This window comes from Anopheles coustani, chromosome 2, assembly GCF_943734705.1.
Source record: "Anopheles coustani chromosome 2, idAnoCousDA_361_x.2, whole genome shotgun sequence".
Classification (NCBI taxonomy): Eukaryota; Metazoa; Arthropoda; class Insecta; order Diptera; family Culicidae; genus Anopheles; species Anopheles coustani.
This window is the reverse complement of record NC_071289.1, coordinates 7,084,277-7,108,142: the sequence shown is the minus strand read 5'-3', so window position 1 is coordinate 7,108,142 and position 23,866 is coordinate 7,084,277. Positions and strand designations below refer to the sequence as shown.

The following is a 23,866-nucleotide window of genomic DNA, read 5'->3' as shown; positions in this document are numbered from 1 at the left end:
CTTGTCAAAGAGGAGTCACCTTTATGTAATCGTTGGCGTTAATTGCGTCTGAATGAATGATATTTTTTAATTGGGCTTATGTAATCGGGATTAAATTATCGGAACAGAGGAATTGCAGAGAGAAGAGCTTGGCGTACTGATACAATGAAATAGTGTAACTGTGAACCTTATGACGATGGTTTTAGCACTAATAGTGTTAATAAACGCCGAAATCGATCAGGTAATCGATACACCTTTCCTACCTGAACCCATCGATGGAGACGCCTGGTACATCGTACGAATCAGTGTCAAATGCAAATACTTCTTCAATTAGCGACCGGAGTTGGATGAGGAAGAAATCAAACTGGATTGCCTCACATTTGGTCACTTGACCTAATGGGATTGTTAGTTGTCCTTACGTTTTAGCGATTTTTTCCAACCTTACTTGTTATCTAGAGCTAAGAATTAGGGTTTTATGGTTTATAGGATTATCTATTAGAAAGCGTAACGGGTAATTAAATCGTATCATCACGTTTTCATTCCTACAAAATGTACAAACAAAGTGATAGAGATAATGTAAACTTCTTCAAGCAACAAACGGTTTTATTCACTTACCCATCAAAGGCACAAAGCCTCAAAGCTGCAAAATCCCGAACGTTAATTGATAAATCGAAAAGTGTTATCGAAAACAACAGCACCCAATACATCGATGCCGATGAATCATTCCGTGTCCATAGCCAAAGGCGCTAACGAAATGAAGAAATTTGCAGTAGCAGGTGCGGAAGAGCCGCGCGGGTTTTTCCCCGGTTGCATCGTCGCTGCCGATTGAACGTACTTCCCATCGTGGGTTTTCTCTGTCATCGGCTTTACGCACCCCTTCCTCCGCCCTATTCTGGTTGGTACTGGAATGGCGAGACTGTATATTTACGGTGCAAAATCCCACACGCGTAAGCAGTCGCGAACGACGACTTCTTCGCATTCGGACAAACCAGTTTTTTCGGTAGCTATCTACGATCGTCCGTACGCGGCCATGGAGGAGGCGCTCACAAGGGTTGTTTTGAAAACAAATACCTCGATCGACCAACCGATCGGCGCACTTCTCCCTGTATGATCATAGCTGTGGTGGCGAGGAGGAAGAAGAGGGGTAGAGTATCACACACTTACACATCTGTCCGCCACCGTCCGGGTGGGGAGATAACCTCTCGGGAATCGCTGCCGATGGACGCGAACGGGCGAGGGTATGGGTAGACCCGCGAATATGTAAATTAACGACACCCGTCGACCAAACGGCAGTAGTTGCTTGAAGGCAGCCGCAGCAGCAGCAACACCGTAATCGCTGTCCGAACGTTCGACGGTTCGGATCGTGTATGTTCTACGTAAACTAGTCTCTCGAGTCATTGTAGGCTGCAGACGTTCGGTTAGTGATCAAGCGAGTAAGAATAGGTTTATTGGGTTCAGCATCGCTTCGGAGTGTAATACGATCCTTATTCCCTAGGAAACCGGTGAAGTGATCCTCGTGACCGTGCACGGATTTGCTGATCGACAGGAGCTAACGAAACAAACGGATCCATCCAGTGGACAAGGGGAACAAAGAGAAGAAGATCTACTATAGCACGCGCACAGGCACACACATTCACACAGTGCCACACAGTGTATTCCAGTGTCTGGTTCGAGATCTGGTCGGTGTCCGGTCGCGCTTCGGTAGTAACTATAAAAGAACGCACCCGAACGCGGACCGATCAGTTCAGTCAGTGTGTGTAAGGGCGATCGTGCATAGAGGCGAGTGATAGCGACCGCATTGTGACTGGTTCTCCGGAGGTTCAGAACTTGTTTCTGCTGTAAACGGACCCTAGACCCCCTCCTCACCCGTAGTGATGATGATAAGGTGTACGGTTAAAGCGCCCGTCCTGGTGACGCTGGTGCTTGTTAGCACGGTGCTGATGCAAGTTACACCAGGTGCAGGACAGTGGGCCGGGCAGCCAGTAAACCGGCGACCGGTGCTGCAACCGGTTGAAGTTCCAGTGCAGCAACTAAATACTAGACCTGTGCAGAGAGTGGCGCAGGCACCCGTAGGTACCCCGCAGGCACCGGCAGGACCGCGTCCGTTCGTGTACAACCCGGCGTCGGCCGCCGTGACAGAGTTGGCCCGTTTCATTGGGCGCATCCTGGGGCAGAAGAATAAGGCGGCCGTCTTCTCGCCGGTCAGCATCGCTAGTGCTCTCTCGCTGTTGTTAATTGGGGCGAACCGGGAGACCAAGCAGGAGCTGATACGAGTGCTTGGGTTCCAGCGTTACTCGAACAACCTCGACACCATCCACCAGCTGTACAGCGACATGCTGAACGACCTGGCGCGGACGGAGTTTAGCTTGACGCCACCTCGCTGGCGCACGTCTAATCCTTGCTACGACGACGATGACGATGATGGTGGCGACGAGGGCGAGGGCTACCCGAAACCGACCAAGGATACGGTCCGCGTTACGAATGCGGTGTTTGTGCGCGAGGGGCTACGGTTGAGCGACAACTTCCTCTGGTCTACCGGTCGGTACTACAACAGCACCGCGGCAAACGTACCGTTTGCATCGGACCCGGATCGGGCGGCGCAGTACATCAACGCCTGGGCCGACCGGAGCACCGAGGGCAAGATCCGTGACATTGTGTCGGCGCAGGTCGCGGCCGAGTCGGAGATGATCGTCGCCAGTGCACTGTACTTCAAAGGGCTCTGGTCGGAGCCGTTCGAGAAGCAGGCGACCGAAATGAAGCCGTTCTATACTGATGGCCACGAGCGGCCCAGCAAGCAGGTCCCAACAATGATCACCGTCGGTTGCTTCCCGTACTACGACGCGCAGAAATACGACGCCAAGGTCATCGGCCTTTCCTACCAGGGCAACCAATCGGCGCTCTACATCCTCATGCCGAACAACTCGACGAGGTCGCGTATGATCGAGTTTCAGGCTAACCTGACGCCAGCCATGATCGGTGAGATGGTACAGAGCATGACCATGCGCAAGATGTACCTGCAGCTGCCGAAGATGTCGATTACCAATACGATCAATTTGCGTGACGTGCTGCAGCAGCTCGGTGTGCGCACGCTGTTCAACCGTGGCCAGAGTGACCTCTCCGAAATGGTTGCACGTCCTACCCCGATCGACCTGTTCGCGACGCGCCTCGATGCTGATTCTTCGGGGTCTTTCGTCTTTCCGCTCGACAATGCGGACCCAGAGCCGACCGACAGTCGAAGGCGCGGAAGTGACAGCCTCAATATCAACGTAGAGAGTGCAGTTGGCCAGGACACTCGGGTGCCACAGTCGCAGTTACACGTCAGTGAGTTCATTCATCGCGTCGAGTTAGACATCAACGAGAAAGGAACCGAGGGTGGCGCCATCACGACGTCCACCGTCTTCCGGGCGCTCCCATCGATCCACGTCCGAATCGATGCACCCTTCCTGCTGCTGCTCGGTCACGACGAAACCCGACTGCCGCTGTTCTATGGATCAATCTTCGACCCAACGCCCTAACCAGACAACGTGACAAAGGATCTTTTACTGTGTCAAGGCAGCAGGGCGCCCAGGACGCTCCGGGAATCTACGACCGAGATCGTATTTTATATTATTACTTTTAACCGTTAAAAACAATATGGGGCGATTCCGTTCCTAGTGAAGGCATTTTATTCGTATGTACATTCTTATGACTGCGCCTTTGGTTCGCAAATATTGAAGCTGTGCAAGCTAAAAATGAACTGCGTGCAAACGGACGTGTAATCAATCGTGTGTGGTTTTAGTCCATAGTACCAAGTAAGCCAATAAAATTACTACGTCGTGTATACAAGACCTACTCCTGCTGCGTGGTTGTGCCGTTTGTGTTCGGTGACTTTATTCCATTTAGATGGCAGTTTCATCATAGTCGCGAATGTGCCGTGGGATTGAAATTGCCGTATTACCATATTGGGAAGTACCCTTTTCCCGCGTACGCACTGCATTTATTGTTGTCATCGGTTGTTTGCGTCGTTCGCGAATTCCTAGGGGAAGTTGGAATAGTGGAAGTACGCGGAATGTTTTGGATTATTTTTCAAAGCACTGCAATACACTCATTTCGTTTAGTATTTCGTGCTGGTTTAGCACATCCAAAATGCAGAAAAACAAAGCTAAAACAATAAAAATCTTTCATATTCGCTTTACATTAATTTTTTTTGCAAACAATTCACCAAAAAAGGGCAAATTCATATAAAAAGTTTAGTACTATTGTTCTAATTCACGTACAGATTTAATGCCGTGAAGTATGCAACAGTATGTGCAGCGCAATAAAAAGAAAGAGGTAATATAACAGATTCAAACTACGTCATTAAATCAACTGAAGCTGTTATACAAAGTACATATGCATGAATTACATTATTTTTGGTACAGTTTTGAGCAACAAATGCTATGGAAAGTAAAATATAACGTTAAACACAAGTACAAGTAACCGTACTGTACCTCGACCCTACTACCAATGAGGAAATAGAACTAATCTGCACATTGAAACAACATAAGATACTAAGTTATCCAATCTAAACTAAAGGTGTTAACAACAAAGCATTACTAGTTCTCTTTCTTTTATGAGGACACGAAAGGAGACATGCCGTCGAAAAGTAGATACGAACAGTTAGTAAAGGAAATTCTATCGAATCGCTTTCCGACCGTTATGATTGTCGGGTTGAAGCTTGAATTTTATTCGTCATTAGGAAATGTGTATCAAATAAAAAAAGAGATCATCTTGGCATGATTTGGAAAGGGAGGAAATTGTTTGTCTCTTAATCATCACATACATTTTCTTAGATTTTCTCCAGAATGAGTACAATTGGTTGTTATTTTACGCATTCTAATAGGTCTTACCTTTGATCGTCCGCGCATTAGCGGCCATTAGGACTCAATTTGCCTTTAACGTTTTGCAAACAACGAATCAATTGTTCGGAGTTTGTCGCTTGGTTTACAATTATACAACGCTCTGACGCCGGGCAAAGGTTGAACTGAAATTGGTTTTAACGAGCTGCAACTGAGTCATGCAGGTACTCCGTGAACTTCGATCACGGAAAGTGGAAAGGGTGGTTTATGTGCTCATGTCTGCCGACGTCATTGTTATACGTCATCGATATGATGGGGATAGTATGAGACGAATCATTGTTCTTCACTATCGATAGAAACCCACCGATCGTGCACCACTCCTGTTTTTTGTTGCTCATTTTCTTCACCGTAGCCTGTCAGGATTTTATTTATCTTATTTTTAGGATCATAAAAGAGCATCGACTCCAGGAACGCTTACTCGTGATTGGCATCATCGCTGAAAGAAGTTGGATGCTGTTAGTTTTGGATTTCCCAACCATCTGATTCCGCTTATTTGCATAGCTTTTTATAAGTTGACTAATACTCGATGGTATATTAAATTCAAATGACGCTCACGATGACTTAGCAAGTTTTAAATTCCGTATATTTTCTATCATTTATTTTATTACTTATATTTTACAGTGTTCTATGAACATATAATGCATTCTTGCACTGAATTTCATGAGAGATAGATCACTTACATGAACTGAACAAACAATAAATTGTGTTTCCTACCGTCCTAGACACATCTAAAATCATTTCAATTAGAAGAAATTCAAATTAATTTAAAATTTTAAAGACTTATTAATTTTTTTTTTTTTAATGTTATGTTTTAGTAGAATTAATAATTATGTTAGCATATCGATATGTTGTCTGGTCTTCATCGTGCTGGTCTTAAATATACGATTGTCATTAAAAATCGGTTTTATACATTGGGCAACTTTAAGTTACCTTATGACCCACCAGTTACTCATTTTTAATCAGGCTTTTGGCAGTTCCACGAAGTTCGGCTTAACGGAGAATGCTTTATGGATATGTTTTCAATACCATTCACGTCTTTATTTTAACCACAAGTGTTTCTACATCTGCATTCCTCTGCCAAGTGACGAAGCGTCCACATGGTGTCGTACTGAATGCTGTACTTGTATATCTTGGAGGACTCATGGGTTTTCCTAGGCCTTTTAAATATAGGCCATTTCTGATAAAATGCTACATCCAGAAGTATCTTCATTGCATGAATCGTCGACAATAGTGAAAAGCAACAGCAGAAGGTTTAGAAGCAAGTTGGTCTGAACGAATTTTGGTTGACATGGTCCATGACCTAAAACACGATAACATTCATATCGGCCAACACCGTTCGACAGACTCATAAGTTTCGAGAGAAAAAGGTGGCGCAATTTGGTTTATCATGTGCAGTGAGGTTCATGAGTGACGAATATCAAACAATAATTTCACTTACTGAAACTCTGACGAAGGAACCGTAGAATTCTTATCTCCGTGCAAAGTGACATATTCGATTACACAGACGTACCGACATGTGCTTATCAAAAGTAAATAAACTGTGCTACCTTTGGAATACCTTTCAAATGATCTAACCGGATGCCTGCAGTGAAAACATAATTGCACGTACTACTTTTCTTCAGAATGACTAAAGCAAGCTATATGCCTACAGCAGTAAATGTTTGTTTTTCTTTACAAGCTTGAAATAGTTTTAAGTTAAAATGTGGTTTATGCATTCTTATTAATTTTAAATTCTCAATTAATCTCGAATTGTAGTTCTATTGCCCAAATGGCCCACGAGCTCGGGGGCATAATAAGGTCAAAAATTACCCATGATGCTATTCAAAGTAGTAGAGCATTATTCATCGCGACAACTTGGTAATAAACTTCTTAAACCATAAAATTGTGATCTCGTAAACGTAAAAGCGGCTTACCTTGATCTTGTACCTTGATATTTGCATATGTAAGCTATGGCACCCTCATGTCTCGAAGAGACACCAACTTAACTTCCTCGGGCATGATCAGTATTTATGATGAAGTGTCTTTCTTTTTGCTGTCAAAACCAACACGCTTCGTACGTGACCGATTCTCGTGAAGCAGCACCGTCGACCCCGAAAAGTTCAAGGGTGGTGCGATTGATCCAAAAGAGTCGCGTGTTGTTGCAGACCCATGCGAACTGTCTGGTCGATGATCCTTACGGGTTTTCCGGCGCCATAGGCTCAAATACATCGGCCCAGGTAGATCCCGGCCGGTTAGCGCCAAGGATGTCTACCTCGACTTAGTTCAGTTTGGTTTATCCCAACGAGACCGGCTATACGAGCTTATGCTTTGAAGATAAAACGAACGAAAAACTAAAACTATATTTTTGCAAAAGGTAACCCTTAACGGCTCAGTTAGATGCCATATGCCTCGGTATAAAACGCGTGTAGTATTTAGATCAACAAACATAAATTTGCAATGTCATACAATAAAAACTTTTTTAGCATTTATCTATCGCTGTTGAAAAGAACGTGCAACATTTGTACAATTTACTTAAAATTAGGTGCTAACAGTAATCGACAAAATTTGTCGTGTATAGCTTACACGAATTCGTCGATCAATATTTGGTTAGCCAATATCCAAAGTCCGCCATCTGGGACTATGAGTCATACCCAAGATGTGGGACCATGGCTCTGTTTATGGCTGCGAACGGTTTCCCATAGGAATTTTGTCAATCAAGGAAATGGGAAAAGCCTTTTCCCGTCAAAAGTAACATAAATCCTTACAACATACTGTGTCACGGATTTTCAAAATTATGTTATCAAACAGATTCGCGCGGAAGATGCGCGCTTTCGTGAGAGAGAAGTCGCTAGAACGAGACGACAGTCGAGTCTACGCGAACGTGGATACCTCATAAATATAGCTGTTTGCCGTGCCAGAGCATCATTCGCGGCCGCACGCTTAACCATAACGGACACGGTAACACATAGTGAAACCGCGCCACTACGCGAACGTTTTGATCTGTGCGCTTTGTGTGTTTGAAAATACGTTTAAAAGGGAGCTCCAACACATCATCCCATTTTGGATACGACCAATTGAGCCACGGTGAGTTAGAAGTGTGTGCTGTGCATTGGCATCTTGTTTTATCTAATCAACGCGATCGTGGTTGGTGCATCGGAAAGTCGAATAGAGAAAACCTTGGCATGCTTTTTTCCCGCGCTTTGTGAAAAAGGAGGGCCACACGCTAGAAGAGGCGCGAATCGTTGGTGCATTTTAAAATGTTCCGTGTTTTCCGCAGTGCAACCGTAATGCATCTGTAGAATGGAATCTTTTACTCTAGGAATGTTTTATCTTTTTGTGAGAAAGGGGGGCAACACGCTAGAAGATGCGCTAATCGTTGGTGCATTTTAAAATACTCTGTGTTTTCCGTAGTGCAATGCATCTGTAAAATGAAATCTTTTACTCTAGCGCTCTAGGCGGTATTGCTCAGTCGTGATCGAGATAGCGTGTTTGTGTTCTCGTTCGACGTTCTATATCAGTAGTGTGACGCGCAAAACGTTTTCATAGCAAACGCACCAACAATGGCGCCTACGGCTCCCGACAGATATATTGCAGTTTAAAGCTTCAAGCGATAAGGTTGTGGTTTTATGTGGCGAATGTTGTGAACCTGCGTCAGACTGCTACGAAATTGTGAGAACCAACGAGACAGATGGTAGTCCATAAATATTCTGCTAACGCAGTAAATCGCTCCTAATGGCAACTGGATACCACTCGGTAATAAATCTGTTCTGGTCTGCCGAAATGCGTCTGTTTGGTCTGGTCACGATGAGTCATAGCACGTGGCTCTAGCTGTTATCTACTTTTGAGATTCATCTTTAAATAAATCTATGAATTCAATTATAACCGATCACCAGTTTCAGGTGTTTACAGAAAAGAAAGCCTAGTAACATGGGTTTGGTAAAACGTCACCGGTATGTTTCGGCAAGTACTTGAATAATGAACCGGGTTTGGACCGGATGGTTTCGGAATCCAATTATGCGACCGGGATGCCAAAAGCACAGCAACGGTTTCTTGCCGGTACAAGGGAAAGCGTCAACAAAGCAAACTAAAGAAAACTGGTGACAATCCTATTTCCCCATTGTTCAGACTACTGCGATTGTAAAAAAAACAACAAAAACAATATGATTTAAAACACAAGCAAAAAGTATTCAGTATTCAGATACAGTGCGCTTTTTCCAGCGGCTTGGGAGAAACAGAAGGCCCTCCGGAAATCTATGTTTGCAAAACAATGGTCGTCACTAATGCCGATTCTCTCCACTGGAAACCCCAGGCGGAACCGCGACGAATTGTTTGGAAGATGTTTAATGTACGGACCTTGAACCGAGTTACAGATGGTGTGGTAAGCCGATTCGGTCGGGCATTAGCTGCTTCGCCGGCAAGAGAAGCTCCTCAATCACATTGTACGGCATGCTTCGACTTCTTTTTCGTCTACATCATGCTGGAAGGATCGATGAAGTGCGCAAATACGAAAACCAAATTATCTTTGCCGCGCGTCAAGTTCATTCGCAGGCCAACATTTCAGAGACAGTAATCACAAAAAGAGCAGCAAGCCATTTGCGTTGCCAGTGCACGTTTACCATGCTTTTTTTTTTACTATGTGGCCTACCTGACAACCTTTTCTCGAACAGCGTCTTCGTCAATCTCGAAATACCGTTTAAATTAGCGTGTTGATGTTGCTTTTGCAACGTATTGCGCATTCCACAACTTATAATTTTATGGATATACAGAAAACGGGTTAGATGATTTTATTCTGGTTGAGCAAGTTTTTATCACTTTCAACCGGTAATCGGTGTCGATTAGCATTTGAAGGAGGTATCATAAACACTGGATCGTAAATTATACCAACGTAAAATAACAAAAAACAATTTTAGGATAATACCAGGTACAAAAGCGTCATTCTAGAGCTCACCTCATCCAGATGAGGTCAGTTTAAATTTGGACCTTTTTGAGACTCTGAATCACGAGTAAAATGTCTTCTTTTAAAAACGATCAACTCATGATTCTCGGAAGGTTAAATATGGCTTACCGATGATGTATGTATGTATGAGAGCTCGCAGAAATGGAGATCGGTACAACGCCCTGGCAATGACGCCGTCTTGGTTTGTATTTAGCCGGCCATCCTCGTCAAACCAGGACTGTGTCCAGATGCGCCATGAATGTTAACAACATGAATGGTAAGCCACGGCTATCCACAAGCATGACTTGCCATATTCGTGCGGTTAAGTAAATATAAAAACCGGGTCGCGCGAAAAATACAGACGATCGTACTGTGTTCCATTAGCGCACAGAGATGCGGTTTATTGACATGGAAGGAAAGTAAAAGCAAGTCGGCTGTTTTGTCCTTTTTATTTTTGCATCATCGGACACTCGTCACATCACGGTTCCGTCGGAGTCGTAGCGGAATTGCGTAAACCACTGACCCTACACTCGTGTTTTGGGGGGAGGCTTGAATATCATTTGTTTATAGAGCGTCAAACGTGTGCAGTTTTTCTTTTTTGTAGCTCTTACTGTATCAGCTTTAACTGTCTGAGGATGACGTAGCAAGCAGAACGTTGAAGCCATAAAAGGATTTAATTTGCACCACGCTAAGGCGTCACAGTTTTGTCGCGGCATCAAGGCTGCTCTCCAGCGTTCTTGTCGCATTGTTTGAAGTCCAACGAATGAGGTAGAAAAATCATGCTACTAAAATCAAAACCGGTTTCGTCGGTATCCAGTCCAAGCGTGTGTTTCAAATTAGTTCCTCGTGCAAATTGAAATGTAATTACTGACAATTCACTCGATGTAGTGTTGACGTTGACACTACCGAGGTCGACTGTCCTCCCCGTTGACAGGAGGTTCCAGAGCGCCCCTTTTACCCGGTACCCCGCAACGTCGATGTCGATCATCATTAAGCGATCGGATGATCGTCGGTGTCCTCGCTTCTCAAAAGGGGTTTGGATCTGTTTACAAAACGGGTGAAAGGACATTTCCATAAATCACGACACGCTTTTAGAAGCTAAACGTAGGTTAGTTTTCTGCATCAACCCGCTAACCATCACGGTCGTGATGATTGCAATCGGCCCATGGATTTAATACACCCGGCAGCGGCACAATTAGACCTGTTCCAACGATCACGAAATGCGGACGTCAGTCGAACGAACTGTGCTGTACCAGCTGGACGGGGTAATTGAGAACGGTGGAGAATATTAATCCCTCGTCTCGTTCTAGAGATGTGATTGTCAGGCGGGAAGTTGTCCCGCAGCATCTTGAGAACGCAGCTAGATGATTCCGAGCATTCGTTTGAAATGGATTATTGAAGGGTAAACTTAAGCGATTACACAAAGTGCCTTCCTTTCCCACTCCCCGGGAATATGCAGCGGTTGCTGACGTAAAACGGCCGTCATACTGGACACATTTTGTTAAATCGTTTAGCTCCGCCCGGGAACGTCTGATCTTTTGCACTTCATTACCAATACAAGAGTTGAGAATTAACGACCCGAGTAACTGTTCGAGACCTTTTCGACTGCACGGATGGTTTCTGGAAGGGGACAGAAATAATAACGTAATAAATAAATCATTACCCCGTGATGTATGGTGGAGACCCGGTCTGTCATAAACCGAAAAGGAGGCACGACCCAACCGGGGCGTGATCTGCATTAAGTGAAGCTGTGGGTTTTTCCACTAGTAGCTGGAAATTCCTAAAGAGCCGTTTCAGACCTTGTTTCACGATGCGCAAGCCTGTTGGGGCTTGATGCAATGCTGGTCACGTAGACAAACCTGCGCTGATCACGCGACGCGATCGTTTTGGAAGTAGTTCTTAGAAAAGCATGTAAACGGTTTTTTTAAATCTATTTACAGATTAACAATGAAGCTCCACAACACGCTGACGCTAACAATTTGCGTTCTCCTCGTTCCGCTGATTGCTGGCCAGTGGAGCCCTTGGACACCAATGGTGAGAAAAACAACACGTCGACTCATCCCAGCACCCACGCAACGGCCATTTTCAACGGCATTAAAATTTGGGGATGACTCCTCAACAACATCACCGCCAGGACTGAGATCTCCCACGACACGAACGACACCACCGGCACCTTATACATCTAAGCCTCTCGGGGTACTCGTGGCGCCTGATAATGACGCCAAAATAACGCACTCAATGCTCGATTTCATGATACGCATTAGCCGCACCCTAGCCCAACAGCAGAGTAAAACGGAACTGTTCTCACCAGTCAGCATTGCCACCGTGGCAAGTCTGTTGTTCCTTGGGGCGAAAGGTACCACGCACGAGGAGTTTAAGAAAGTGCTAACACCGGCGGGTATGAACTGGAACCACTACCATCAGCGCTACAGTGGTGTGCTGGCGAATCTCGTGTCGCAGAATCCGATCGACAGCAAGCGGGATCAATGGCGCCGCCAGACGTGCCCAATCAACGACGACTACGAGGACGAACCGGAGGCTCCTGAGCCGAAGTAAGTAGAGCTGTTTAAGCTGTACATCGAGGGTCGCGTTTCTTATAGTTCCCATTTTTCGTTCGGAACTCGCAGGTCCCAAATCATCCGTCTGGCGAACGGAGTCTTCTACCAACCGTCCCTGAAGATCGAGCAGAAATACGTGTCGCTGGCCAGCGGCTTATATGGTGCATTGGTTGAACCGATTGACCAGCAAAACACGGCGGCAAAGATTAACCGCTGGGTCAGCGATATGACGGCCGGCAAAATCCCCAACATGCTGGATGGCCCTCTCAGCCCAAGCTCCAGTGTGGTGCTTGTGAACGCGCTCTACTTCAAGGGCAAATGGAAGACCCAGTTCGAGCCATTGGTCACTCGTCCGGCGCCTTTCTTCCCCCACGGCTACGATAGACCATCGTACCCCGTAACGATGATGAGCCTCTCCGGGTGCCTGCCGTTCCACAAGACACGGAATGGAGTGTCGATCGTTGGTCTGCCGTACCGTGACGATTCCAGCACGATGTATCTGATTCAGCCGACGAACTCGAGCGAAACCGCCATCCGCCGCCTGCAGGCCACACTGACCGGAAAGACGCTCGAGTCGATGATTGCCCAGATGAAGCTCCAGACGACCATGGTGCGCATGCCCAAGATGCACCTGAAGAGCAGCTTCAATCTACTACAGTCGTTCCAGAAGATCGGTTTGTCTTCCATCCTTAGCCCGGCCAAGAGCAACCTCGGACAAATGATTAACGAAAACGGTACTCAGCGTCCGTACGTCAACCAGATCATGCACAAGGTCGATCTCGTCATCGACGAGGAAGGAACGGAGGGAGCGGCCGCTACTTCGGCTCTCGTCGATCGTATAGGACCGCAGCAGTCCTTCAACGGAAATGCTCCGTTCCTGATCTACCTGCGTCACGATGCGACCGGGCTGCCATTGTTCTATGGACCGATTTTCGATCCGCGCTAAGAGTGCCTTGAAAACCGGAGACTCGAAGCTCGAGTGTTTACCAAAGAGAACGTTAAACGTTCGGTAGTTGCTAGTAGCTGTTTCTGCCGAGTGCACAAACTAACATTTTAAACTGAGTATTACTTGCAAGGCAGCTTCGATCGACGCTATCCACTTTCGTTTTTAAATAGGTTAGCTGCTTAAAACATTGATGTCTCGTTTAGTTTTACTCGTAGTAATAGAAACGAATTAATAACTTATTGACCATGTGAAAGCCATACCTTGATCAGGTTCAATTGACCTACAAGCTATTGGCTGGTTATACCAGTGCGCCGAGAAAGAAAAAAACCCAGTGCGGAAACCAGCAGTGCTGTATTTATAGACAAGACGCATTTTCCACAAGCGGTTCAGTTCTAACTGCTTCCTGACGTATAAATAATAAAAATTATTCGCGCCCACTATTATTTAACTTATCAAAATAAGGTGTTTATCAATCCCACTTAAATCTCAATCTCTCATTTTATCTCCTACCTGTGTCGACGATAACTCCTCCGAACCGCACCCAGAAGATCGGCAAGATGCCGCTTAATGATATGCTTGACATTTTGGAATATTTGAGTTCGTTTCGAGAGATCCATGTGCAACGCTCTTTAGAAGACTGGAAAATCCAACGGGAGAGCGTCACATTCCACCGGTAACTAATGTATTCACCCGCGGAACAAACAAACGGCCCCAAAACACCATGCGGTCTCCGACGAGCGCTATTGAAAGCTGAACAAACACGTGCACTTCGCGCCACGCAAAACGGGGAAACATTGACGAAAGAAACACATTGCCTGTGACAGCAAAGGCTCCGCGGACGCCAGCCCCGTAGTGCTCTGAAGTGATTTTAGCGCGGAACCGCCGGTATGCCAATAGCATCTGCCAAAAGACCCGGAAAGCTAATTTACGCTAGCGGTACGACGGGGAGTCGTTGGGAGAGAGACGTTTCGCACGAGGAATTCTTTAGTTTGCTGTAAGGAAAGGATGGAGTTGGTTGTAGGGATAGTTCACTGTAGCGCAAGTCGATTCGGGAGTTCCCCGAAAGGCAAGTTTAAGACTAGCTGGAGAATGTCTTGGCGATTGGGTGATCATTTGGGCATGTCAGTTACGTTGTGCTCTCTTCGTCGAGCAGGTGAACACAGCGATCGATATGGGCCGAGATAGCGGTAAAATGAAAGGATCTCAGCTTACCACCGTGTGTGTCGTGCTCCTGCTGGTGACGATCGTAGCGTCGGTCAAGGGGGGTATGTGCGTGCGGTTGCGATCCTCGAAGGATATCAAAATTATAACCCTAACCATCATTCAACCACCGGCAGCCATCGTTCGAGAATGTAAATCCGAGCAACGGTGCGTACAGATAGCACTGTGTGGACAATATCTGCACTATGTCAACGAAGCCCCCAAGAACTGGCCACCGAGCGTACGTCAGGAAGCGATCAATCAGCTCTGCGAAGTGCAAGTGTCGGTGAACGGTTCCAAGGTAATCTATTGAAACAGGTGAAACGTGGAATGGAGCAATTCCTTCCTTGTGAACGAAGATTTCCATTTTATCTGATAACGATATGCGACACGTTCACCTTTTCATGGAGTACTTTCAGGTTTATTACATTTGCTGCAACCAAAACGAAATACTGTGTGGTGTTTCTAGAGTGCAACTAATAGCCTATGGACAGGAGGCTCGAGCCTATGCATTCCCATGGATGGTGTTGCTGGAGTCGAGCTTGAGCGCAGAGCTACCGTGTGGTGGCAGTTTGATCAACGATCGACACGTCCTCACAGCTGCGCATTGTGTTAAGGCTCGTACAATGTAAGAAGAGCAAGGGACATGCCTTTGCTACTTTGTATACAAACGGATGAGTTAACCATATGGGTGATCAATTACCTTTTCTAGCACCGCTGTACGCATCGGAGTGCACGATCTCAATGCAGACGAAGATGGTTGTAACGATCGTATTCGCTTTGCAGACGATTATGGCGTCATCGATGAAGACGCCGAGTATAGAGAAGGTGAGTATTCCGCCAGCTGTGGACCGCCGGAACAGCGCATCCCCATTGAGACGATTGTGACTCATCCGAAATACAGTCCCCGGTCGAAGCGCAACGACTTGGCGATCATACGCCTTCGGTTTCCCGCCGTCATCGGATACAGTAAGTTCCGCGAATGTTGTTCCGATGAAAATTCTCTGACTAATGGTCACCCTCCCTCTAACAAAACAGCTGTTATTCCCATTTGTCTGCCGCTTACCGATCAACTGCGTGCATACCGACCGTCGGACTCTTTCGTTACCGGCTGGGGGGTAACGGAAACTGGAGAACGTTCGGCGGTCCTGCGGTACACCGTTCTGCCGACACTTCCTCTGCCGGACTGTGCGATGCGTATCAAGGAGCTTGATCGAATGATCGTACTAGACGATGGGCATCTGTGCGCCGGTGGAAACAATAAATCTGCCCACTGCCAGGGCGACTCCGGTGGCCCGTTGCAGTACATCTCCGATTCCACGCGGTTCGTCCTGCAAGGAGTAGTTTCGTTTGGGGTGAAATCGTGTGGCACTAAAATTGCACCGGGTGTCTTTTCGAACGTTAGTAACTTTATCGATTGGATAGTGCAAGAGGGAAAGGTGCTGACGTAGGATTAATACTATTAGTTCCTATGAACTGTTTGCCCTCGAACAAATTTTCAAATGGTGCAAAAAAGGGGTCATCGAATTATGATTCGACTTGATTGCCTGCGATCTGCAGGATAACGTTTAAGCACGGTGGTAAGATTTTCGAACAGGTACAAAAAAATAAAATAACTTCGTTCCCGTCCAAATGTTTTTACTGCCGGTATTAAAAATTAATCGATTGCAAAATATTTTAACTGTTCACAATAGCACGTGGAATAAAAACTAAAAGTTTTTAAACCACTGGTCTTGTTATACGACTTTTCCGGTAGATGGCGCAGTAGCTAAATTGGAAATCAAGGTTGCTTTACCTTTTCGCCCCCTCGGGCGAACACGATCCCATCTGTGGTTTTTATCAAAAACAAGAAACTACGCTAAAATCTACCTTCAACGCAGTGGTGCGTCTTGAAAAAACCTTTCATTTAAGGGGTCAATCGTGAAAATCGGTTGAAAGAATCAATAGTTATTAACAAATTGGCAAATGTTTGTCAAAATTACTTAAACAGCATCATTTTCCGCGCACAGCTGATATTGACGTTTATCGCCGTTACACACCTGTCAGCTGTAGCAGCAGCGTTTGACAATCAAATAATGCGGGATTGCCATCGGTATCGTTTGTTTTCTTTTTTCCTGTGCTCGTATTTCGTTGTTCCGTGGCTAAAGATAACCGTGCGGTAATTCGCGAGTGAACGGGTTTCGTGCGGAGAGGTAAATTCTATCCACTCGTCGTGAAAAAACAACCTAGTGCGAGTCTAGTAAACCGCATTCGTAACCATTCGCCGTGCGTAGCGATGAATCTGTGGGGTGCGTCTCGTGGCGTTTTTCGCTTACCCTACTGGGTGCTACTAGTTTCGTGGCGATCAGGCTTTGATCATCCGTGCAATTCGTGTGTGCTGTGCATGTTGTTTACAAATTTTAGTATCGATCGCTCGACCGCCGACCGGATGCGCGTTTTCGTTGATTAGAATTAGTTCATGCATCCCGTTCACGGGCTTGGTCCATATATGCCGTTACGCAATGTACACGGGATTACGGGAACGGGAAGTGCTGGTGCTAGAGTGATCGGTAACGGTACGCCGTCCAGTTATGATTTCATGATTAGCTTTCCCCATAGGGGAATTAGATCGTTGGTACAGCAGAAGAAGAAAGTGCAATGCTCGGCATCCCACGGGGCAACTGTCAGACGAGCGCCAAACGTCAGTGAATCGGATTCCGAAAATGTTGATCTTCACCTTTTTGTTTGGTATTTTTCGTTTTGGCCGTTGAAAAGTGGTGGAAAATCGTCACACATCTAAAAATAAATATGTGATGTTGGTAAATATTCTGGCCCGCACGCTGCAATACGAGATGGCCTACGCGTTTCAGTTCAAGGGCGTTTCGATTTGGTCCGTCTGGCGTCAAGTGTGTTTATTTTCGCCGGTTTTCCTTCGACGTCGTGTTTCGTTTGAACTCCATGTTTCCGCCGTTCGTTAGTGTTTTTGTAAAATGCGATTCACTTGATTTAAGTTTCTATTTTCACAACATCTAATTGCCAATTAGATAATAATCAGCCACTTACGTGGACCACGTTTGCTACTCTTTGCTTTGTTTTGTTTTGTTTTGTTCTACTAGACTAGTTTATTTGATTTCCATAGCTTTTATTAACATTTTAAACATTTTAAAATTTTGTTACCAGGTATCAGCTCGCAAGGTAAGTACACTTTATTATTTGCATTTGATATTATACCATATTTCGTTTGCACATTCAAACCGTTTGGCTTTGTGTAATCGTCTTTCATGTATAACATAGTAGACATGTTTTAAGAAACGTTCCTATCGTCATGCAGATCTTTTCATACTACCAAGGTAATTTTAAAACATAAAAATACATCTTTTAACATAAGCTGTACGCGAAGGTGTTGAATTGTGAAAAGTGTTAGTTCGTGAGAGTCTGTTCTAAAATAAATTTATTATTATAAAGTTATCTAGGTATGTCAAGTTCTCCGCGGGTAAAACTCTGACGACGAAGTTGTGATGCATATGCAAGTGGAAACCGAAAATTGAAAATTTAGCCGGCAGCGTTGTGAATGAAATAATTACCGGTGGTGCTGTGTGGTGTTGTTGTTTATGATTGCGTTCAAAACAGCGGTCTTGTGCCGGGTTTTATTTTATTTGTGTGCCCCGTTAGTGTTCGTTTCGTTTGCTACCTGTTTGAGCGGGAGTGTGAGGAAAAGTGGACTAGTTTTGTGATGGAAACGGAAAAAAGTGATGCCACCCCACAGCCAGCGGTTGGCAACGGGGAGCCCGCGTCCAGTGCGACCAATGGTGGAACGTCACCGACAGGCTCGATACCGGCAGGTGGCTCGGGAATCCAACCTCCAAAGGTTAGAGCCCTTCCGAAGCCCTCCGGCATCAAGCCACCGTCGGCCAATTTGAGCGGTTCCACGACGTCGCTTGCGAGTACCAGTTCCCAGCTGACGACTGCTTCGACGGCTGCCGCTTCCGGAGCCACGGTACCGTCCGCCACCCGGATAGGGCGGTTATGCATGGGACATACTCCACCGAAGGCAGGACTTCCACCGTCGGAACCAAAGCGTGAGTATCTATTTTATGATTTATGACAAAGTCATTTCAAATCGGCATTGCATTGGACTCATCTGGGTCTGGTTGATGGTAGATTTATCTTGAATAATTTATCTGGCGATATTAGGTTTTCGTTGAACTTCATTATTTTTCGTGAAGAAACATTTTTTTTACAACTATTTTTACCAAAGACCAAATTTGATGAGTAGATCGTTTCATTCTTATATTATTTGGTGATATCGCGAATCATTCGCGCGTAAGATATACCAGTGAAAACACTAAATTGCACAAAGTTATCCAAGATAAGGTCCGTTCAAATTGGAAGGCACCCCCAACTTTTCATCCTTGTTTGCTTCCATCGGATTTTCTGCGTTCCTTTTGAATGTCCTTAACGTCTTCAACACATACCTGTTGGATTCCGCTCCCTATTTCAATTTCGCGTTTATTAGTCTACCTTGTGGAACACACATTATCTCATGCCACCAAATGAGTCAAGCGAGTGATCTGATTATGTTGTACCATATCTCGGCTATTCTCGATATCGCCTTTTGACTGTGTGCATTTTATTTCATTCACTAATTACCCTGTTACTTTGCGCAAGTCTTATCAATGCCCACCAACGACCTTCAGCAAAATTCCCAAAAATGTTTGCCAAGCCAAACATTGCCCCTTGGACGCCTCAATCAATTTGTGCTTTCCAATTAACGTCGTTGAATAATTCAACTGCAAAGTGCAATTATTGGGAATCGTTCCCAAGAACCGATCGGTAATTTATTACCCCTCGCGATAACTTGACGGGGAAATGAGGCGCTCCGGGGCCGCTGGAAAACCGATCGGTGATATCCAACGCCGTTCGTTCCGTCGTCGTTGGGTGATGGGGTTTCTCGTCTAATCGATAGCGTTAATCAATTATCGTGTGTGACAGGACCCCCACATCCTAACACACACTCTCTATCACAACGCGTCCATTGATGCACGCTATCTTTCCATCCATCTGGCCATGTGAGCGACGCACGTTTTCGACGTCACCCACGCGAAACATGAAGCACGAGACAAAATGTGCAGCTCGAATGCTCACATGGAGACTGTCTCGGTTGTCCTGAAGTTGATGTACCATGTCTCTCATTGATAACACGGTGTCTTCTTTCCCACTTGCACTAGAAGGTTCGCTTGTATAACATCACCTTTTTCCATTTATGGTTTTTCATAACTACCTTAAATTTGATAGTTTAAAAAATATCTGCTCTCCTACTCTTCTCAACGAGCACAAGAGCGTTACAAGCTATTTAAAAAGTGTCAAATTATAAAAAAGATTGTGTTGGAGTGTTTTTCGACTTGGACAATTCTTGAAGCTTGGTTGAGCTAGTGTCTCGGTGCTTCTTCGCTCTGTCCTGCTTGGGTACGAAACGGTTGATGCTATCAACAGCTCCAACGATGTGGAAGTGTCGATGTTATCAACCCTTTCTACTGTTTGCGGAAGTGTTCTCTGCTCCCGGGGGGGCGCGCCTTTGAGATAATATTAATAATCAACTTATTTGTTGATGTTCAACAGAGTGTTGCTTCTGCCCCGCTTCTGCAGAAAAGAGGTTGAGTTCAATCTTGTTCCCGATTTCTCGATCGGATAGCATCGGGAAAAGGCTGGTGATAGCAACGGAACGAAAACCAACCACTAACGTCAACTATCGTTAATCAAATTCCACAACGACCCGTCATTGAGGACGCTTGTGGCGTACCATGATGGGGCCCCTTCCCACCGTCTCGTGCCAATCTCAACGCATCAAACACGACAGCTCTGCTACAAAACGGCCATCGATCTCGCACCGATGGGAGCCAACTTTGTGGTGGTGGATTTTCCCGGTGGAAACCCTCCAAGAGGAGACCGGGAGTCGGACTCGTTGGACACGCACCTCGGCTCGTTACTTAGTGTCATGTTCAATTAGTGCAGAGAGACCGCATTATTCGAACCGTTCACGCTCCCGGAGCGGAGCCACGACGGAAGGGGTGCGAGGGAAAATGTCTTTCCTCTGGTTTTGGTTTGGGTTTCGAAAGCCGGAGCCCTGCGACGCCGATCTCTCGGCGTTGTCTCCAAGCATTTCCGGCGTGTGCAACTGGCGTTGTTCGATTGCGGATTGCTATACCCTTTCGGACGACGTTTACCTTTCCCCGCACGGTGCCGGAAGAAGGAAATTTTTGCATAACTTCCCCCCGTGGTGCCAATCAGTGTTTACACTTCCCACGGCGCGCGGGGAGGCCGAGAAAGTCACCAATTTAGCTATCTTTCACCCCGCACCTTTGATGGTTCAATTTCCTCCGGAATTGTTTCGGCGCTGCACCTGATCGAATGGTGGAATTGTTATTGGTCGTTCACGTTTGCTCCGTGATTAATTTAAAAAACCCAAGTTGAACCATATCGGGTACGTATTATAATTATGTATGCTATAGGGTTGATTTGTGACGGAAGTAAGCGAAGAACGATGAAAATATGGATCAGATATTTGAACAATATGCAACACATTCTTCAGTTAATGGTAAATTTTTATTGGCAAACAAAGAAAGAGTACTTCCATTCGACATTGCTAAGTAGAAACTGTAAACTAATTTGATTGATTGTATCTTCTTAATCTCTGTTTAGTACATTGCTGGGTAAATCCACCCGGACTCAGATGTTGGATTGTACTTCTATTTCTATTATTTTGTTTTTTTCAAACCACACTTCGTTTGCTTCGGTTTGATGGATAAAAACAGAGTAATAAAAAGGCCCCCGCCCTCCCTGGTGGACGAAATAAAACCTGGAAACATTTCAAAATGCCACAAATGCTGGGAAATAACAAGACAATCCACTGGACCATCCGTTTCCATCCGCCGGAGATGGTTGTCCTGGGAAGCCTTTGCGAAGCGATGCAGTTGTTTCACTGCACAAGTGCTGCTTTATGTATTGTTTGCGGTGCCATGATTTGCCATTTCTAGTGAGCCGATCATGGATGGAACGTTCGATTTAAGTGCTCTCCAGCTTTTCGCATAAGACCTGTAGCACCAGATGCAATGGAACTTCCCAGCCACAGCCGGGTCAGCAAATCTTCATCTGGCCATCTTTGTTTGCGCATCGATTGAAGTATCGTCCGGTCGGTGCACGGAAAAGCATGTGTACGGGTTTTCAATCGCCCCGTTGCGATTGTCTCAAGCATCATATCCGTATTGGATGGCCAAACAAACGATTCGAAGACGCATCGATCTGTCCGATGAAGAGTTTGGATCACGTAAAAGGGGTTTGATTGGGTGAGGTGTTTGAACTGGACGTGTTTATTACGATTTACCGCTTCTGGCAACGTGTCAGGGGTGTTATTAATTTAGCTGGAATCATGCTGTGGTTTAGGTTATTTACATATGAATCGTTTGCTTAAGATTCATGTATTCAAAACGACCATAATGGAGTCTAGTAGGTACCTGTTGGGGTTATTCAATTTAGCACAGCTGAACCTCACACTACATGTTTGCAGATGACCTTTTGTGTCGAGTGCATTACCATATATATTTCAAATAAAATAAACATGATTTGCTGGTGACAGACAGTTGCTGTATTTGCTATGGTTTATGTTGCAATTATTTTAAATTGCTGTGACCGTTTGACATTTAAAATTGTATTTGTTGTTTTAATTGCTTATATAGAGTAAAAGTACCAATTTTGGCTTACTTAGGGAAGGGTCATTACAAGAAATATCGTTATATTAATTGTACCGATCATCTAACAATAAACTCTTGGTATGGTAATGTAGAGTAGTTATCTAAGCATGCACCAAAATTAATATTTTTTAGTTTATTTTATGTTTTCACTGAAAAATTATCAATTTCCAAACACACTTTTTGTTGCTATTTTGGCCCACTATGTTTCTATTTTGGCCAACATGTGTACCAGCTTTCGCCCACATGATGCGATTTTCCCGAAAAATATTGATGCAATCGCCCCCACATTTGGTATTTAACAAGAATAAATTGACCTCAACACTTAAACAATGTTAGGGCACATTTTTATTTGAAATTATTGTAATAATTGATCTACTTTCTAGTGGGTGAAAATTACAAACATGGGCCAAAATACCCTCACTGCCCCTAGTTAAATTTTTAAATATTTCTTTTCTTCTACAAATATTCGTAATGCGTAGCTTTCAGTTATTTCATTACTTCAAGTTATTTGATTATGTCGCACCATTATTACGATAATAATTTTGGGGGGTAGATTAACGTCGAATCGATCCTGCAGATTAAAGCACATCGCATTAAAGTTGCACTAAATTTGGCACCATCGCGTTCCGCGTTGAGAAAGAATGTTCGGAATTACTCAGCACCAAGTCGGATAGAAGTTTCACGCTTTCGGTTTGTGATGCGCAATATGCCCGAAATGGCATCACCCTCCATCATCTCGAACGTTCCCCACATGCCCGTTGGGTCGAGCTCAAACGACACTAACATGTACACAAACACACCCCAAACCGCCCAAGAACCCGCCGCCGACACACACCAAAAAAAAAGAGAGGCTTGGCTCGTCCATTTTTCCAGCACAGCACAGCTTCTGTCCGGAGGGAAATTAATTTTATGCACGCCATTCCATCGCGCTCATTCCATTCCCGCTGGCTTTCCGCCCCCGGACCGAGCTTCCACCAGTCCTTAACGTCAGTTCCGGGGTAGGTTTGGTTTGGTTTTCCTGGACTTTTCGGATAAAGATGTATCGGGTGGAGTGCTGATATTTGATCCCATGTTGACATGTTTTATTTCGCCTCCCACGTGTGTTTTTTGGGTTCCTTTCTAAAACAGTGTCTCTGGTGGAAGTAGCCCGGTGGGTTGCAGATTAGATGAAAATGCCAACTCTCTCTCCTTAGCCCGGCAAAGGCAAGCAGCATCGTTTTCCCATAATGGTTCGAAGAGTATTATAACCGAACGATGATCCGCAAGTGGATGATTTATGGATCCCTGGATGGTTGGATTTTTTGTTGGCCGGGCCTTTTCGAGGAAGAAATGTCTGTCTTCCGGAGGCACGTGTCGATATCGGGTTTGCTTCTCCATTAGCTTCAGCAACGAGCAACTATGTGCGAGATGTCTATGGGTATATTGTTTAGGAACGGTTGATTTTTGTGTAAAAACACAAAGTACCAAGAACTACCATACCTGGATGTTGGAGGGTGTAAATTGAATCAAGATGATTGATTGCAACACTCTACGTCTGCAGCTTCTTATTGTACGAGCGGTCTGTTGTCGAAATCTGTTTATTGGGTTCTGCTTCTCTTGTTGAAATCATTAATTCGTGGTACAAGAGAATACTATTCAAATTAACAATTCAACATGTTGATTTT

At 45.1% G+C, this 23,866-nt stretch overlaps 4 protein-coding genes across 5 annotated transcripts in view; all 4 read left to right on the top strand.

The window, feature by feature from the left end:
- The first annotated feature begins 1,853 nt into the window (after positions 1 to 1,853).
- LOC131267782 (serine protease inhibitor 28Dc-like) lies at positions 1,854 to 3,915 on the top strand. The gene has a single exon (XM_058270736.1). The coding sequence runs from the start codon at positions 1,854 to 1,856 to the stop codon at positions 3,492 to 3,494; it is 1,641 nt and encodes a 546-aa protein (XP_058126719.1). The 3' UTR covers positions 3,495 to 3,915.
- Positions 3,916 to 11,718: 7,803 nt separating this feature from the next.
- LOC131261973 (serine protease inhibitor 28Dc-like) lies at positions 11,719 to 13,730 on the top strand. The gene is made up of 2 exons (XM_058263855.1): positions 11,719 to 12,323; positions 12,399 to 13,730. The coding sequence occupies exons 1-2, from the start codon at positions 11,719 to 11,721 to the stop codon at positions 13,273 to 13,275; spliced, it is 1,482 nt and encodes a 493-aa protein (XP_058119838.1). The 3' UTR covers positions 13,276 to 13,730.
- A 737-nt stretch (positions 13,731 to 14,467) lies between these two features.
- LOC131267772 (phenoloxidase-activating factor 3-like) lies at positions 14,468 to 15,926 on the top strand. The gene is made up of 4 exons (XM_058270729.1): positions 14,468 to 14,776; positions 14,895 to 15,103; positions 15,188 to 15,444; positions 15,514 to 15,926. Exons 1-4 carry the CDS (start codon positions 14,468 to 14,470, stop codon positions 15,924 to 15,926), a joined length of 1,188 nt encoding a protein of 395 aa, XP_058126712.1.
- Positions 15,927 to 17,140: 1,214 nt separating this feature from the next.
- The window catches only part of LOC131266869 (restin homolog), a 53,157-nt gene continuing 46,431 nt past the window's right edge, over positions 17,141 to 23,866 (top strand). For both annotated transcript variants that reach the window (XM_058269540.1, XM_058269541.1), the window contains exons 1-2: positions 17,141 to 17,273; positions 17,920 to 18,533. In XM_058269540.1, coding sequence (XP_058125523.1) covers positions 18,188 to 18,533 — 346 coding nt within the window. In that variant the 5' untranslated portion in view covers positions 17,141 to 17,273; positions 17,920 to 18,187. The remainder of the gene's footprint in view (positions 17,274 to 17,919; positions 18,534 to 23,866) is intronic.

What these genes read in the sequence shown, in the direction of transcription:
- LOC131267782 (XM_058270736.1), top strand. Translation starts at nt 1,854, where the DNA reads ATGATGATAAGGTGTACGGTTAAAGCGCCCGTCCTGGTGACGCTGGTG.
- LOC131267772 (XM_058270729.1), top strand. Translation starts at nt 14,468, where the DNA reads ATGAAAGGATCTCAGCTTACCACCGTGTGTGTCGTGCTCCTGCTGGTG. An exon ending in TGTCGGTGAACGGTTCCAAG is followed by an intron (nt 14,777 to 14,894) that starts GTAATCTATTGA and finishes GAGTACTTTCAG; the next exon opens with GTTTATTACATTTGCTGCAA. An exon ending in TGTGTTAAGGCTCGTACAAT is followed by an intron (nt 15,104 to 15,187) that starts GTAAGAAGAGCA and finishes TACCTTTTCTAG; the next exon opens with CACCGCTGTACGCATCGGAG.
- LOC131261973 (XM_058263855.1), top strand. Translation starts at nt 11,719, where the DNA reads ATGAAGCTCCACAACACGCTGACGCTAACAATTTGCGTTCTCCTCGTT. An exon ending in CCGGAGGCTCCTGAGCCGAA is followed by an intron (nt 12,324 to 12,398) that starts GTAAGTAGAGCT and finishes CGGAACTCGCAG; the next exon opens with GTCCCAAATCATCCGTCTGG.